Genomic DNA, 13,612 nt, shown 5'->3' on the forward strand with positions numbered 1-13,612 from the left:
GCGCAGGGGCCAAACCCTGCGCCTCCGTTGTTTCCTCATCTGCAAAATAGGAGTGGTGATAACACCCACCCTTGTTGTTGTGAGGGCTTAATGAGATAATGTCTACGACCTGCTCACCACAATGGCAGGCACATAGGAGGCAGTAAAGGATGGTGATTGTTGTTGTTTGCCATATTATTATTTTTAGCAAACTGCCTCATGCAGGCACTGCTTAACATCCACTCGATTTCTCAGCCAATGACTCATCGAATTCCTTAGCACCGCCCCCATCCCCGGGAGGAAGGCAGGGCTGAGACCCTGAAGCCCATAGAGGGAGAGTGTCATGCCCCAAATTGCCCACCTCATGGGGACAGAGCAAAGACTGGAACCCAAAAGCTCAAGGAGCCTTTTGGTCAAAGGACCATTTATAAAGTCATTCTCCAAGCCACGTGGGAGGGCCAGGAAAGTCTTGAGAACAGGTCTTCGGACCAGACCCCCTGCCTGGGAACCTCATCTTTTTCTAATCATCACTATTAACAGCCACAATCGTATACTAAACGCTTCCATTGCTGAACATGAGGAGACTATGGCTGTCTCCTCCATCTGTAAAGTGGTAACACCAGTACCGGTATGTCTCTGATCTGGTGAGGATGAGGCGAGTTAATATTTGGTACAGCACCTAGAACAGGGCCTGGCACATAGCAAGCGTTAAATAATTGAGAACTCCACATTGAAAATCTAAGAGTGCCAGCCTGCGAAGGGCTTACGGGGGACGGCCTCATGTATTCCCCATGACATAGCCATGAGCAGGCTGCCATTGAGTCCATTTTACAGATGGGGAAACTGACAGCTCAGAGATGGTGGGGGAAATAACGTGACTGCCCTCAGATGGTACTGAAGGCAAGCTCTGAGAGTTTGTAACTGAGGATTGCAACCCAGAGCCATCTGCCTTCCACGACACTGGGCTCCGGGCTTTTTCCTCCCCCTCTGCAGGAGCCCTTTCCTCCCCTTCTGCAGGTCCCCAGCGCGGGAGGCAGGATGCAGCATGCTCAGGGGAAGGTATTTGCAGAGGGTGACCTGAGCTTTCAGCCAGGCGAGGGTTATTAATAGCCAGGCCTTAGTGCCCTGCTCCAGGAGGGCGGGCTCTGGAGGCGAGAGGGGGAGGGCGGAGCTGAGCCCGGCTGGGGGAGGAGAGACTGTCCAGAAAGCCTGGCTGCGTTGGACGAGAAGGCCCCTCCCCGCCCCCTGGGAGCCCAGCTGTTCCCTCCACAGATTCTCCAGGGCTAGTTCATCACCTCCGAATACTCCTGTGACAGGAGGCGCTTACAACACCCGCCTCCAGCCCCAGCAGCAATAAATAGAAGACTCCCAGCCCAGAAGCAGAGAGAAGTTTCTAGGGGTTTATTAAGCTCCCGGCTTTACTAGACCTCAGCGACTCTGGCTGCCAGCCTGGGCAGCCTGGGAGGACAGTGGCTGACTGATTTCTGGTGAGGCAGTGTGGAGAGGGGCCCTCTGGGATTCGGCTGGACCTGCGGAGGGTTGCCTTTGGTGGCTGGAGTGTCGTTAGGGGCTGGGACCCTAGCCTGGTGTGTGCCTTAGTCCTTGGCAGTGGATGGTTCGGCATTTTCTGAAACTGAAGAATAAGCTTGGAAGGCTAGCCTACCCACATCACCTTCCTGTGTGACCTTGGGCAGGTGGCTCGCTCTCTCTGAGCCTCCGTCTCCCCTCCAGCTCAGCGGCCGCTATGGCGGATGGTCAGATGCCCTTCCCCTGCCACTACCCAAGCCGCCTGCGCAGAGACCCCTTCCGAGACTCGCCCCTCTCCTCCCACCGCCTGCTGGATGATGGTTTTGGCATGGACCCCTTCCCCGACGACTTGACTGCCCCTTGGCCCGACTGGGCCCTGCCTCGACTCTCATCAGCCTGGCCGGGGTCCCTGAGATCGGGCACATTGCCCCGGGTGCCCACTGCCACGGCCAGGTTTGGGGTACCTGCCGAGGGCAGGAGCCCCCCACCCTTCCCTGGGGAGCCCTGGAAAGTGTGTGTCAACGTGCACAGCTTCAAGCCAGAGGAACTGATGGTGAAGACCAAGGACGGATACGTGGAGGTGTCTGGTAAGTGGGGGGCACAAGGGGGAGAGAACCCTAGGAATAGCCAAGAGGACGTTTCCTTAGAGGGGAAGCTATGACAACATGACACAGGTGACTTCAGGGCTCAGGAATGCAGCCCATGGAAGTTATCTTTAGGGAAGAGCTCTCCTCTCCCGGCTTCCAGAGAAATCTTAACCTGACCTGGCTTTGGGAACCTTGGGGTGCTGTATCGTCAGAACAGGCAGGAAAATAGAAACCACATCAGATATTCTGACAGAATGTTGTAGAAAGAAGTGAAACCAATGTAGAAGGAAAAAAAGGACAAAGAAGAAATGGGGTTCATTGCACCCAGCATCACACATAGTCTAGAAGGATGTTTCATGCTGGGTGTTGAGTGTTAGTGACCAGCACAGGTTTCACATGAAACGCTCCTAGTCCCAGATAAGGAAACTGAGGCTTAATAGCCATTATCACGACACTGATGGGTGTCCTTGAGAGCTTGCTCCCTGCCAAGCACCACAATTCGTGCTTTGACCAGAGCATCTCAGGGAATACCACCAGAGGACAGGGGTCTTATTTGTCTCCTCTTTTTACAGATGAGGAAACTGAGGCACTGAGAGGTTAACGTAACTTGCCCAAGGCCACCAAAGATTCAAACCCAGGCTGTCTGGGAACTGGGAGACCAGAAGCAAATTGACGATTTATTGAGTCCCTACCAGGGACCAAAGCTGGGCTAAAATTTTTATGTCCCTTCTCCCAAATAATCCCTACTCTAGTCCCGAGAAGGAGAGGTATCTAGTCCCATTTTGCAGCTGAGGCCGAGGCCCAGGCGGGACTCATCCAAGGTCACGCTGTGAGTCAGCAGAAGAGTCTGGGCCTGTCCACGACTCCAGGCACAGCGCTCGTGTCACCATGTCCCAGCCTGGGAGAGGGAATGCTCTGGGCAACAGTGAAGAGAAGACTGGAGTCTCAGCCCCAGTGCAGCTGGGCAGCAGAGGAAAAGCTTTCTCGCTTCCCTCCCAATTAAAGCTCCATTAAACAGAACATGTTCCCCGGCAGGCTTTCTAGGCCCAGAAAATCAATAAAAACCATTGCAAACACAGGTTGGGCAAGAACAAGCCCTGGCAGAGCAGCGTTCAGGGGGAGTTTCAAAGCTTGACAGAGCAGAATTATAAACATCAGAAGCTTCGATGGGGGTGGTGGGCCAGGAGACACGCTGGGGCCACGTGCTGATAGAGGGGGGTCAGCCAGGGCTTTCCGAGTTGGCTGGGGAGCCAGGCAGGAGTTCTGGAACTAGCTCTACCACTAACCAGTAGGATGTGTGAGTTATTTAACTTCCCTCTCCTTTGTTTCATCTGGAAATCGGGGTTCAGAGGGCTATACAGCATAAGGCTTGTTGTATTAAATGAGGTGATGCATGCGACGTGTGTATATCATGCCTGAAACACAGTGGGTCAGTATTGTTGTTGAAGTTAATGTTGTTTTATTAAAATGCCACCTACATAGTAAGGCCCTAATACATCCTAAATGGCAGCTAGTCTTTGATACGTGGGTTCACATCCTGGCTCTGCTGTCCACTGGATGGATGCATGCGGACAAGAAAGTCTTTTCACTGCTCTGAGCCTCAGTTTCCTCATCTGCAGAATGGGGATCACAATAATAACTATCCCGTGAGGCTGTAGGGAAGATTAAATATATGCAGACAATATATGATAAGAAATGCAGCGTCTGTAAAATGGAGCTAATATGATAGTGCCTGCCTGGCACTCTGTAAACAGATTATTTCTCATCACTACTCCCTTCTTTGTTTTAACTGGGGTTCCAGAGTCTTCCACCTCAGGTTGGAGGGTCCCCTATGCCCTATGGTCCCTCCAGGAGACATCTGTCCAGCCCTAAGGTCTTTCTCTCCATCCTCCTTTCTAGGTGCTTCTTGACAAGTGGGGTGTGGCAGTTCCAGGCTGAGATCCTAGCTCAGTTTCCACTTGTGTAAAATGGGGTTGTTGCGGGACTTAAGTAAGACAAAGATAGACAACACCTATGGTAACATTGTACAATTTTCGCTTGTAAAGTCCTCACAGGCGTGCACTTAGCAGTCTCCTCTTGATAGAATGCAGATTCTCTGAGAGTACAGCCAGACTCGTATAAAAACAGTTTAAAAGATCAGATCGATATCTAGGGCTCCAGAGACAGCAACTCTCGAGGGAAGTCAGATGTCAGAGCCAGTGTCCTGCCTTACACCCCGCAGACAGACCTCTTCTTCTTCCTCAAGCACTTTGTGTGGGACACTGTGCTACATGCCAACATAGGCCGGTGTGCTGGTTCTTCCCATGGACTTCTAAGGAAATATGGGTAGGTTTGTTACACCCATTTTACAGATGAGGACTGAGGCTCAGACATAGTAACTCACCCGAGATCACCCGCATCTCCAGGGCCCACTGTCTGAAATTCAAAGCCAGGCCTCTTTAGTTCCAAGTCAGGATGGCTGGATTTTCTTCTGATTGTATGGCCCTGGGCAAATGCTGTCACCCCCTGGGCCTCAGCTCTACTATTGGTCTGACGAAGAGGTGGACTAGGTCAGTAATGGCCAAACGGTATGTGATATGCGGATGTCACTAGGCATCTGAGAAATGGAGGGAGGAGGGAGTCCAGAATTCTAGAAGGTGCCAGATGAAACAAAATTATAACCATGTGTCCTCAGTGCAGGACTTATCAGAGCCTTGAGTTTGCTAATGTAGTTTATGAATCTCTGAGAGACAGCCCAGTCTTATCTGACCATGTATGAGTGTCTAGTTCCAGGGAAGTGTTTGGATAATGCTGAACTAGAAGATTTCCATCATCGTGCCTCACACACCCTTAGCCTTATCCTGCTACCACCAGCCAAGAAATATTGCTTTCATGGGCCACTGGACCAGGCCCTGGCCAAGGAAAGGACTGGAAAACCCCTGAGGCTTTATTCCCGCCCCATCTTCTTAATCCCAGGGCCTCTGCCTCCTCTGGAAACAGCGCTTTCTTTCTTTAGCTGGGCCAATGGCTTTCCCTGAAGTGCAGATGCCGCCTTCTTGGCATCTATATTTCTCGGAGGCACGGTGAGAAAATGGTGGCTGGGGCCCTGTTGCTGTCCCTGGCCTCCAGATGAGGTTTTTTTAAAAATCTTTTAAAATCATAATAATTACTTTTTTCTGTTTACCAAAAAATGAAATATTTCCACGTAGAAAATATAAATAGGAAAACAAAATAAGAAATTAAAAATCTCTCATAATCCTTAAACTGCCCCAATAAATATTCAAATAATATGTAAATTAAGCTGTAAAATGCTCCTCTTAGCAGCGCCTTCCTTCAACCAGATTAGGCCCCCCTTATGGAAATCTTGGAGCTGTCCCCCCCTCACCCCAAAACCCTATTTTCAGAGCATGGACAGGGAGGGTTGGCTTCTGAGGAGAGGTCCTTTCCCCAAACATCAAAATAAAACATAAGCGTTTACCTTCACACAGTAGTTTTACAACTTATAAAGCAGTCCTGTGACTCACTCTCATTTGCTCCTCACAGTAACCCAATAATTAGGAAGTCGTTGTCACCTCCATTTTAGAGAAGAATAAACTGAGGCTCCGAGAAAAATAGGGGTATGCCAGGAAATGTCCAAGCGAGGCCTCAAGTCCCAAAGCCACATACTTGCCTTTGAACCTTTGCTCCCACTCTTCCAAGCTGTGTGACCTTGGGCACATCACTTAAACTCTCTGAATGTCCGTTCCCCACCCACAACATGGTAATCATCAAAGCACCTGCTTTCTAAGGTGGTTGTGAAAATTAGAGGAGTTGATATCGGTAAGGTGCTTAGAAACGTGGCCGACAGCAAGTAAGGGCTACATAAGAGTTTGCTCTTATTGTTCTTATCATCATTGTCCTTTTTGTTATTCCCAGGACACCAAGGGTGCAAAAGGGCTGAGTCAGAGGTACTGGCCTGTCCCCAAGGGAAGCAGGCCTCTGGAGGCCCAGGCTTTGGGGTGGGTATCAGGGAACAGAGAGTGCTCCTTTGGGCATGGGCCTGGGTTAGAGCTGGGCAGTTGGTGCTCGTGGACTTGGCAGGTCAGAACAAACTCTCAGAGCATCGGCACATTCACAGAATGGCATGTTCTGTTTAGCCAAACACTCCCGTTTCAAAACGGATTCCTATAAATGCAACCCATTCTGTCCAGCTGGTGGGAGAATAAATGGATGCAGCCTTTTTTTCCTAAGGGCAGTTTAGCGACCTACAGATCAAGCCTTGGAGATTCTAGAACTTGGAATTTATCCCAAAGAAGTCAGTGGGCAAAGATCTAACGACAAGAATGTTCAGTGCAGTGAGATTCTTTTCAATGGCGGAAACCTCAGTGCCCAAAAGCCGGGACTAGCTAAATGAACTTATATATCCTCACACTGGAACGCTGTGCAGCCATTAAAAATCCCGTTGCAGGCTATTTGCTGTAATACGGAAATAGAATTATCATGTGTTAGCAAGACATAAAAACAGGTTTTAAGCATAATGTACAATATGATCCCATTGGCTAAAGTACGTGATATACATTTATGCTATATAACATTTATGCCTTTCTAAGCAACACAGAAAGAAAAGTCTGGAACATTTACAAAAATTTTGCCAGTGGTTTCCTCAGGGTGATGGGATTATGGGTCGTTCTGATTGTTTTTTTTCCCCTACATTTTCTAACATACACATGCATTATCAGGGAAAAAAGTTATTAATAAAGGGATAATGAATAATAAAAAGTAGTTAATAATGTAATTACCTATAAATTATCAGCTTTTAAAAATCTGGACTGTAGAAAGACACACTATCCCACAAGGTTATTTACAGTCTAGATTCCCAAGCTTCTCAGAAGGTTGTTCCCATGTAAATGAGGGTTTTTGGCCCTGGCACATGGCCCTATAAATGAGAAATATAATAGGAGCCAAATGGCTCTGCCAGGCACTAATTCTTTGCTTAAAGAGACATTAGAGACAATCTCTCCATTTAAGAAAATAGAGTAGGGAGGGGCCAAGAGGTTCAGAATTTGTTATATAAATTGCAAAATGATACCAGTTTGGGCCCACGCCCTCTTGTAATTTCATCTTTTCTCCTTCCTAAAGAAAGAAAGAAAACCCTTCTTCCTCCTGCGCCCTGTAGGAGGTGGGGCAGGTGGAATTTCACATCCATAGTGCATATAATATGTCATTTCTTAAGGAGAGTCCCCTTTGCAGAGTCTGGGTGGTTTTTGTTAGCAGACTGAAGCATTATTTCCAGGCAGTTCTTACAATACTAGATACAGCTAGTGTGGCTCAGAGAACTACCGTGTTTCCCCGAAAATAAGACCTCACCGGAAAATAAACCCTAGCATGATTTTTCAGGATGACATCCCCTGAACATAAGCCCTAATGCGTCTTTTGGAGCAAGAATTAACATAAGACCCGCTCTTATTTTTCTGGGAAACACGGTAATTGGACGCTGGGATGGGCAGAGAGGCATCAGAGGCCAGTACTTGGCTTAGATTCAGAGAGAGCTGGGCTGGAGCCCAGGGTTGCCACGAACCTGTCAGATGACCTTGGGCCCGTCCAGATGACCTTGGACCCATCAATGGGCTTCAGTTTCCACATCGGTAACCAAGGGAGAAAGAATCCCATGTTCAGAACCCAGAAAGGGTTCTCTGAGTGAGAAAGCCGGCTGGGTGGTAAACTAGCCCCCCTGTTTGCTACCACCGATGCCGGGATGTGAGCCTCAGGGTTAGGGGAGTGGGGTCACCTCGCCCATTGCCTTATTTCGTCTTCACAACAGGCTGGAAGGTGGGATCAGGTGAAAGCCCTTAAGCCCTAGATACCTGCAGCCTCTAGATCAAGCCCCAAGTTACACAGTGAGGGAGGGGTGGTCCAAGAGTTGAATCCAAGCCTGAGTCCTGAACAGTGCATGTCCAAAGGGACTTAGATGCTGACATGTGGCATTCGTTTCTCTTCCAGGCAAACATGAAGAGAAGCAGCAAGAGGGTGGCATCGTTTCCAAGAACTTCACAAAGAAAATCCAGTAAGTAATGGCAGTGTGCATTGCAGGGTGGGCGTGGAGGGGGGCAGGGCCTGGGACCCAAAATCTGGGGTCTGTACCCTTTTGGGTATCTCTCCTGGGAGACACCCCCTGGGGCAGGGAATTGAACCCTCACCCTGAAGGGGGAAAATGTCGCAGCAGACCTGCAATAGGATCCCAGAAAGGAGAGCACGTAGACGGTGCCATCTTGTCTGCTCAGTGCCCTGTGACATCAGTATGACCCCATTTGGTAGACGAAGAATCCGAGAATAAGTGAGAGGCAAGCTGGCTCGTCCACAATTCCACGACAACTGGGGCACTTACCCAGCCATGTGGTGTGGCTGAAGGAGGATGTCCATCACCGTCAAAAAAAATAGAGTAGGGACGCCCCAAGTGCCCTAATGGAATGTTCGGAAGGCTTCTTGCTGTTAACTCTCCCATGGCCAGGAGAGTGTGTACCTTCTCTAGGGCATGGACGAGAATTAAGCCGGAAGGTTTCCTGACACCACTGCTTCCTACCAGGAGGGGTTTTGAGGCTGAGAGGTTGGGACCCAGGAAGGGCAGGTGTTGCTGAGTGGAGTGAGGAGGGCTCAGGCTGGAGGAATGATGAGAGCAGCAGACGACCACCAGGCTGAGCCAGTGAGTCAAAGCCACACTGAGGCCCTCATGGAGGTACCTGTAGGGGGAAGAGACTCACAGGGATGCGCTGATGACTGGGTGCTTCATGGACACATCTTCTCCCGAATCAGCATCACTCCGCCACGTGCACTTCCAGCCCCAGCGTCTTTGCCCAGTCATCGCTGCCTATAGCCTTTGTTTGCAGCGAAGGTGTGCGGAGACATCACCCTCCTTATATTTTGGGGAAACTAAGTCTCCCAGAGGCGAAAGGACATACCCAAGGTCCTTACAGTTAAAATTTAGAACAGCCCCAAATTGACCCCTGAACTCTGAGTCCAGTGCTCATTCCTGAGCAAGGAATGCCCTTTCCTCATCTATAGGAGGGATGGGTGGCGATTCTAGCCCTGCAACCGAAAATGAAGTGAGCTCCTGGTCCAGCAATCGACACACAGTTACTCCTCATAGGTGGTGTTTTGTTATTACTATTATTGTTGTTATTGAGTCTTAACTCCACCCCTAGTCCTGGTGGAGATGGCCTGTGTCTGGAGAGGTTGCACTAGCTGAATTCCAAGGCCTCTTTCAGCTTTGGGATTCTGCAGTCCTGTCTCTCTCTCTCCCCCTCCCCCCACGTGTCCATTCTCTGCCCAGCGCCTCCGGAGTTCTTGGAAGCCTGTGGACACTTCCTGATAAGGCAAATGCCAAACTGTTTCTCTGCATGCTCGCTGGCTCGCCTTCCATCCCTGAGACCCACACCTCTCCCTCATCCAGCAGCCAGATCAAATGTTGCAAAGAAGGGAAAGAAAGGGAAACAGGAGCGGGAAGGAGCTGATGTTTCTTTCAAGAAGCTCAAATAAGGTCTCAGGACGGAGTCACAGACAGGGCAAAGCTATGAAAGGAACTGAGCTGGAAAGAAGGCAGCAGATTCATCATTTACAAAAGACGGCCATGTCCACGGATTTCGCCATCTCTGGGGCCTCAGGGGAAACAGCTTGCTGGGAGTTACTTGACCAGATAGAAATACCTGAGGTTGCTGAGGCAGGCTGCTATTCAGCTGGGACCCAGCAGCTGAACTGGGCGACTTGTCAACAATTCTGGACTAGCCAGTGCCCTGAATCCCTCAGGTACCCTCCCTAGCCAAGAAGCCATCTTGAACCTGTCCCCAGGACCCTCCAAATTTCCCCAATTCCAACAACTAAAGGATCCCCAAGGACTGTCCTCCATTACTATGGCATGAATCCATCCATTCTGGTTGGTCAGTGTCCAGCTGTGCCAGTTGTCCAATATTCTGAATCACACCCCTGGGTTTAGCAAGTCCTGGCTCCATGAGAAAGTGAGTGGGTCGCTTAGAGCTTCTGTTCCTGCATTTCCTCACGGACAGATTGTAATGGGGAACGAGGGGACGTGTGTAAAGCATTTAGCATAAGGTACAGACTTGGTGCTCAGTCTGTGGGGACTAATCTTATTAAAACCTCCAACCCAGGTCACCTGGTGAGAGACCTTGAACAAGTCTGTTCCAACTTCTGGGCCTCGGTTTCCCCATGTGTAACACAAGGCCATTGTCCTGGAGAATCAAGAAGATTCTTCTGGGCTCTGACATTCTATGGCTCAGTGGCACGGCAACTTGTGCTAAAATATTCACAACTGTCCAGGTGCCCAATTTTGGGCCAATGACTGCAATCCCAATGTAGGAGCTAACATTTATTGAGCACTTACTGTATACCAGGCACATAATTGTCACATCACCCTAAGAGGTAGATACTTTTGTTACCCGCTTTTCCTCTACGTAAATATAGGAAAGGGAGGCGAGACCAGTAGCCTAAGATCACACAGTCAGGAAGAGTCAGAATTTGCATTCAGGTCTGCCTACCTGCAACGTCCATGCTCTGGACTATGGTTTCCCTGTTACACTGTACCACATATCCATTGGGGCGGCGTGCAAACAGTTAAAAAGAGTTGGCCCATCCCGGCGGGGGTGGGGGTAGCCAAACTTTTGGCCTTGTCTCTGCTGTAGAAGCTTGACTTGGCAGGTGTCCAAGTTCCCTCTTTCTCTTCTATCCTTCTCAGCAGGCCCCTTGTTAATCTCCTTGGCTCCGATTTGGCAGGTGTTTCCTGGGTAGGTACAGTTCATGTGGCTACAGGTTGTATTCACAGCAGAACACTCCCTTGCTCCTCCAGGAAGTGCCCTACCCGTGACTTGGAATGGGTTTACGTCACATCTTGGTTCTTTCATCAAGACCTGTGAAGATGCATTTACAACAGGCAGAGCCAGCCTGCGCCAGGAAAGTGCTATGGTGCTGGAACCTTCCGGCCTCTCCCCATGGTCCTTTTTACAAAAGTCTGGTACCAGAGAAGCAGTAGAACATCACAACCAGCTACTCTGGGTTCAGATACCAGCATTCCAAGCCTATTCCCATCGGCTGCTTACCAGCTATGTGACCTTAGGCAAATCACTTCACCTCTCTGATCTCAATCTCCTCATCTGTAAATTGGGGATAATAAGTGAACTGGCCTGATGGGACTATTGTTCACAATTAACTGAGATGAGGCAGGTGGAGTCCCTGGCACATAAAAAGTGCTCAGATGGCCCTAATTTTCATTATTTTTATCAGTAATGACATCCCACTGAGGCTGTCCACATGTCCTCACAATTCCAAGAGTTTGTTGAAGAAACTATGTCCCAGAAGTCTTGTTCACCCCCCCAAAATCCAAAACTCATAAAAAGAGCTTCAGAACTGAAAGCAGATTTGGGGTCAGAAATTCCATCTTTGATGCTTTCTCACTCACTGAACCTGTCTTTGATTTCCCCAAGTGTCTAGTAAACGTCCTGAGCGACGGGCGTATTAATTCCTACCTATTCTAGGCCTACGATAAAGCTCTAACCAGGTAACACCCATGAACACCATTTTTCGGAACAAAATGATCATCACCTGCTACAAGATACTTACGCGGTGCCTCAAATCATGACTCATTCTAAACATCGTAGAGATGTTGCCATCTGAGGTCTAGCCCTGTGGCCAGCCTGACCCCCTTTATCTACCAACTTGCCTAGTTCCCCATTAATTCCACCAGTAATTGCGTTTTGTAGTGAAGCACTCGCCAGCAGGCACATGGCAAATGAAAATGTGTCCCTAACTGATACTGTATAACGGGGTGGTCGCGGTGGCCATTTCTGCCAGCAGCTGGTCAGCTGTGGGTGCTGAGTGGAAACCTCGACACTTGGGCCACAGCTCCCTTTTAAGTTACTGTGGGAGCAGCATTTTACCATTTGCAAAGCATATTCAGATGTTTTTGTCTCATTCTAGAGCTTCAAATATTGTACAGGTTTAATAATATTATCTCCATTTTGCAGACGAGGAAACAAGCTCAGAGCAATTGAGTGACCTTCCCAAGATCACACACACAGAGCTAGAAAGGGGCAGAGCCAAGATTCAGACCCAGCATTGTATGTGGGCCAAACAAAGCCTAAGCTCTTACCAAAAATAATTTCTTTCCAATGAATGAAAGGATGTTTAGGCCGTGTTAAAATAATAAATGAATAAAATCTTGTGCTTCTTCTAGGCTTCCTGCAGAGGTGGATCCTGCGACAGTATTTGCCTCACTTTCCCCGGAGGGCCTGCTGATCATTGAAGCTCCCCAGGTCCCCCCTTACTCACCATTTGGAGAGAGCAGTTTCAACAACGAGCATCCCCAAGACAGCCAGGAAGTCACTTGTACTTGAGACCCCAGTCTTGGCCCGTCTTTGTTCCCTCCCCAACCCCAGGGCTTCTCTGATTCCAGGGTACATACATATTACTTTAGCTGAACTCATAGATTTAGGGTGACTAAAAGGTTGGGGGACAGGGGTGAATTGACCAGTCCCTGCATAATGTAGTGCTAGGTTTTTCCACAAGAGGGCGCAATTGGCAAGTCATGCTCAGTTGCGTTAGGCCAAAATGCTGGGAGTTTTTCTTTTCTTTACCTTTTCTATCTTGATAAAAAATGTTGCACATTCTATAGTTGCAAAACAAATAAAAGGGGACATAACATTTCACATTGTACCTTACTTTGCAGTGACTGCAAGGTTTGTTTTTCTCTGGGGACCTCGCACCACCCAGATTTCTATTCTGGGCTCCCAACATCCCTGCCTGCCCCTTGGTTGGTTGATGGAGCCCATTAGCTCACCCCAGTGTGTTCCTCCAGCCCTAGCCTACAAAGGGTGAGAGACAGGTCTTCCATCTCCAAGTGGGGTTCATTCAACAACCACACGAAAACAAGTAGTGCCTTCTGCCCTCCGCCCAGGAGTTTATAGCATGTTGCCAAGCAGACACTCCCCGAGGACTCTGGAAGCCCCTCAGTTTCTCCTCTGGCTAAAGTCCCCCCTTTCTTGTGTCTCCTATGTCCACATCGGGATTTTTACAGAGGGGGTTGTCTCCAGACAGCTCCATCAGGAACCAAGCAGAGGCCAGACAGCCTGGCAGGCAGGATAGTGGTATTGTGTATATGGGTGGGACGTGTGTGTCATTGTTATTTGAATTGTGCTGTTGTTTAGGGGAAAGTAACAGTAAATAGAAATAATAATAATAACAATAATAATAATAGTAATAAAAGAGCTGATGTTCTTAGCCATGTGTGCTTCTTTTAACTGGGGGATTAAATACTATACCACTTAGACTTTCAGTATCAACTGGGGATGCTTGTGGCTGCAAATTAAGACCCGATGAATAGTGGCTTAAATGACACAAACCTCTATTGTCTAACTTGACAAGAAGTGTAGATATGAATGACTTCACAGCTTTTTTTCCAGCTGTTGTGCCACCCAAACCCGGACGTATTGCCATCCTTTTTCTCCTCCATCTCTGGCAAGTCTGCAAGGTCTGTCCTCACGTTTGCAAGACGGCTGCAG

The 13,612-nt window shown here is 48.8% G+C and overlaps 1 protein-coding gene across 1 annotated transcript; it reads left to right on the forward strand.

Moving 5' to 3' along the window:
* Window positions 1–1,218: 1,218 nt before the first annotated feature.
* On the forward strand, window positions 1,219–13,312 carry HSPB8 (heat shock protein family B (small) member 8). The gene is made up of 3 exons (XM_033097138.1): window positions 1,219–2,093; window positions 8,052–8,115; window positions 12,289–13,312. Exons 1-3 carry the CDS (start codon window positions 1,724–1,726, stop codon window positions 12,446–12,448), a joined length of 594 nt encoding a protein of 197 aa, XP_032953029.1. The 5' UTR covers window positions 1,219–1,723; the 3' UTR covers window positions 12,449–13,312.
* Window positions 13,313–13,612: the final 300 nt, after the last annotated feature.

The sequence above is a fragment of the Rhinolophus ferrumequinum genome, chromosome 25, assembly GCF_004115265.2.
Source record: "Rhinolophus ferrumequinum isolate MPI-CBG mRhiFer1 chromosome 25, mRhiFer1_v1.p, whole genome shotgun sequence".
NCBI lineage: Eukaryota > Metazoa > Chordata > Mammalia > Chiroptera > Rhinolophidae > Rhinolophus > Rhinolophus ferrumequinum.

Excerpts from the sequence above, each read along its gene's own strand:
- HSPB8 (XM_033097138.1), top strand. The coding sequence starts at position 1,724 with ATGGCGGATGGTCAGATGCCCTTCCCCTGCCACTACCCAAGCCGCCTG. Across the intron at positions 2,094-8,051 it reads CGGATACGTGGAGGTGTCTG|GCAAACATGAAGAGAAGCAG; the intron begins GTAAGTGGGGGG and ends TTTCTCTTCCAG. Across the intron at positions 8,116-12,288 it reads AACTTCACAAAGAAAATCCA|GCTTCCTGCAGAGGTGGATC; the intron begins GTAAGTAATGGC and ends TGCTTCTTCTAG.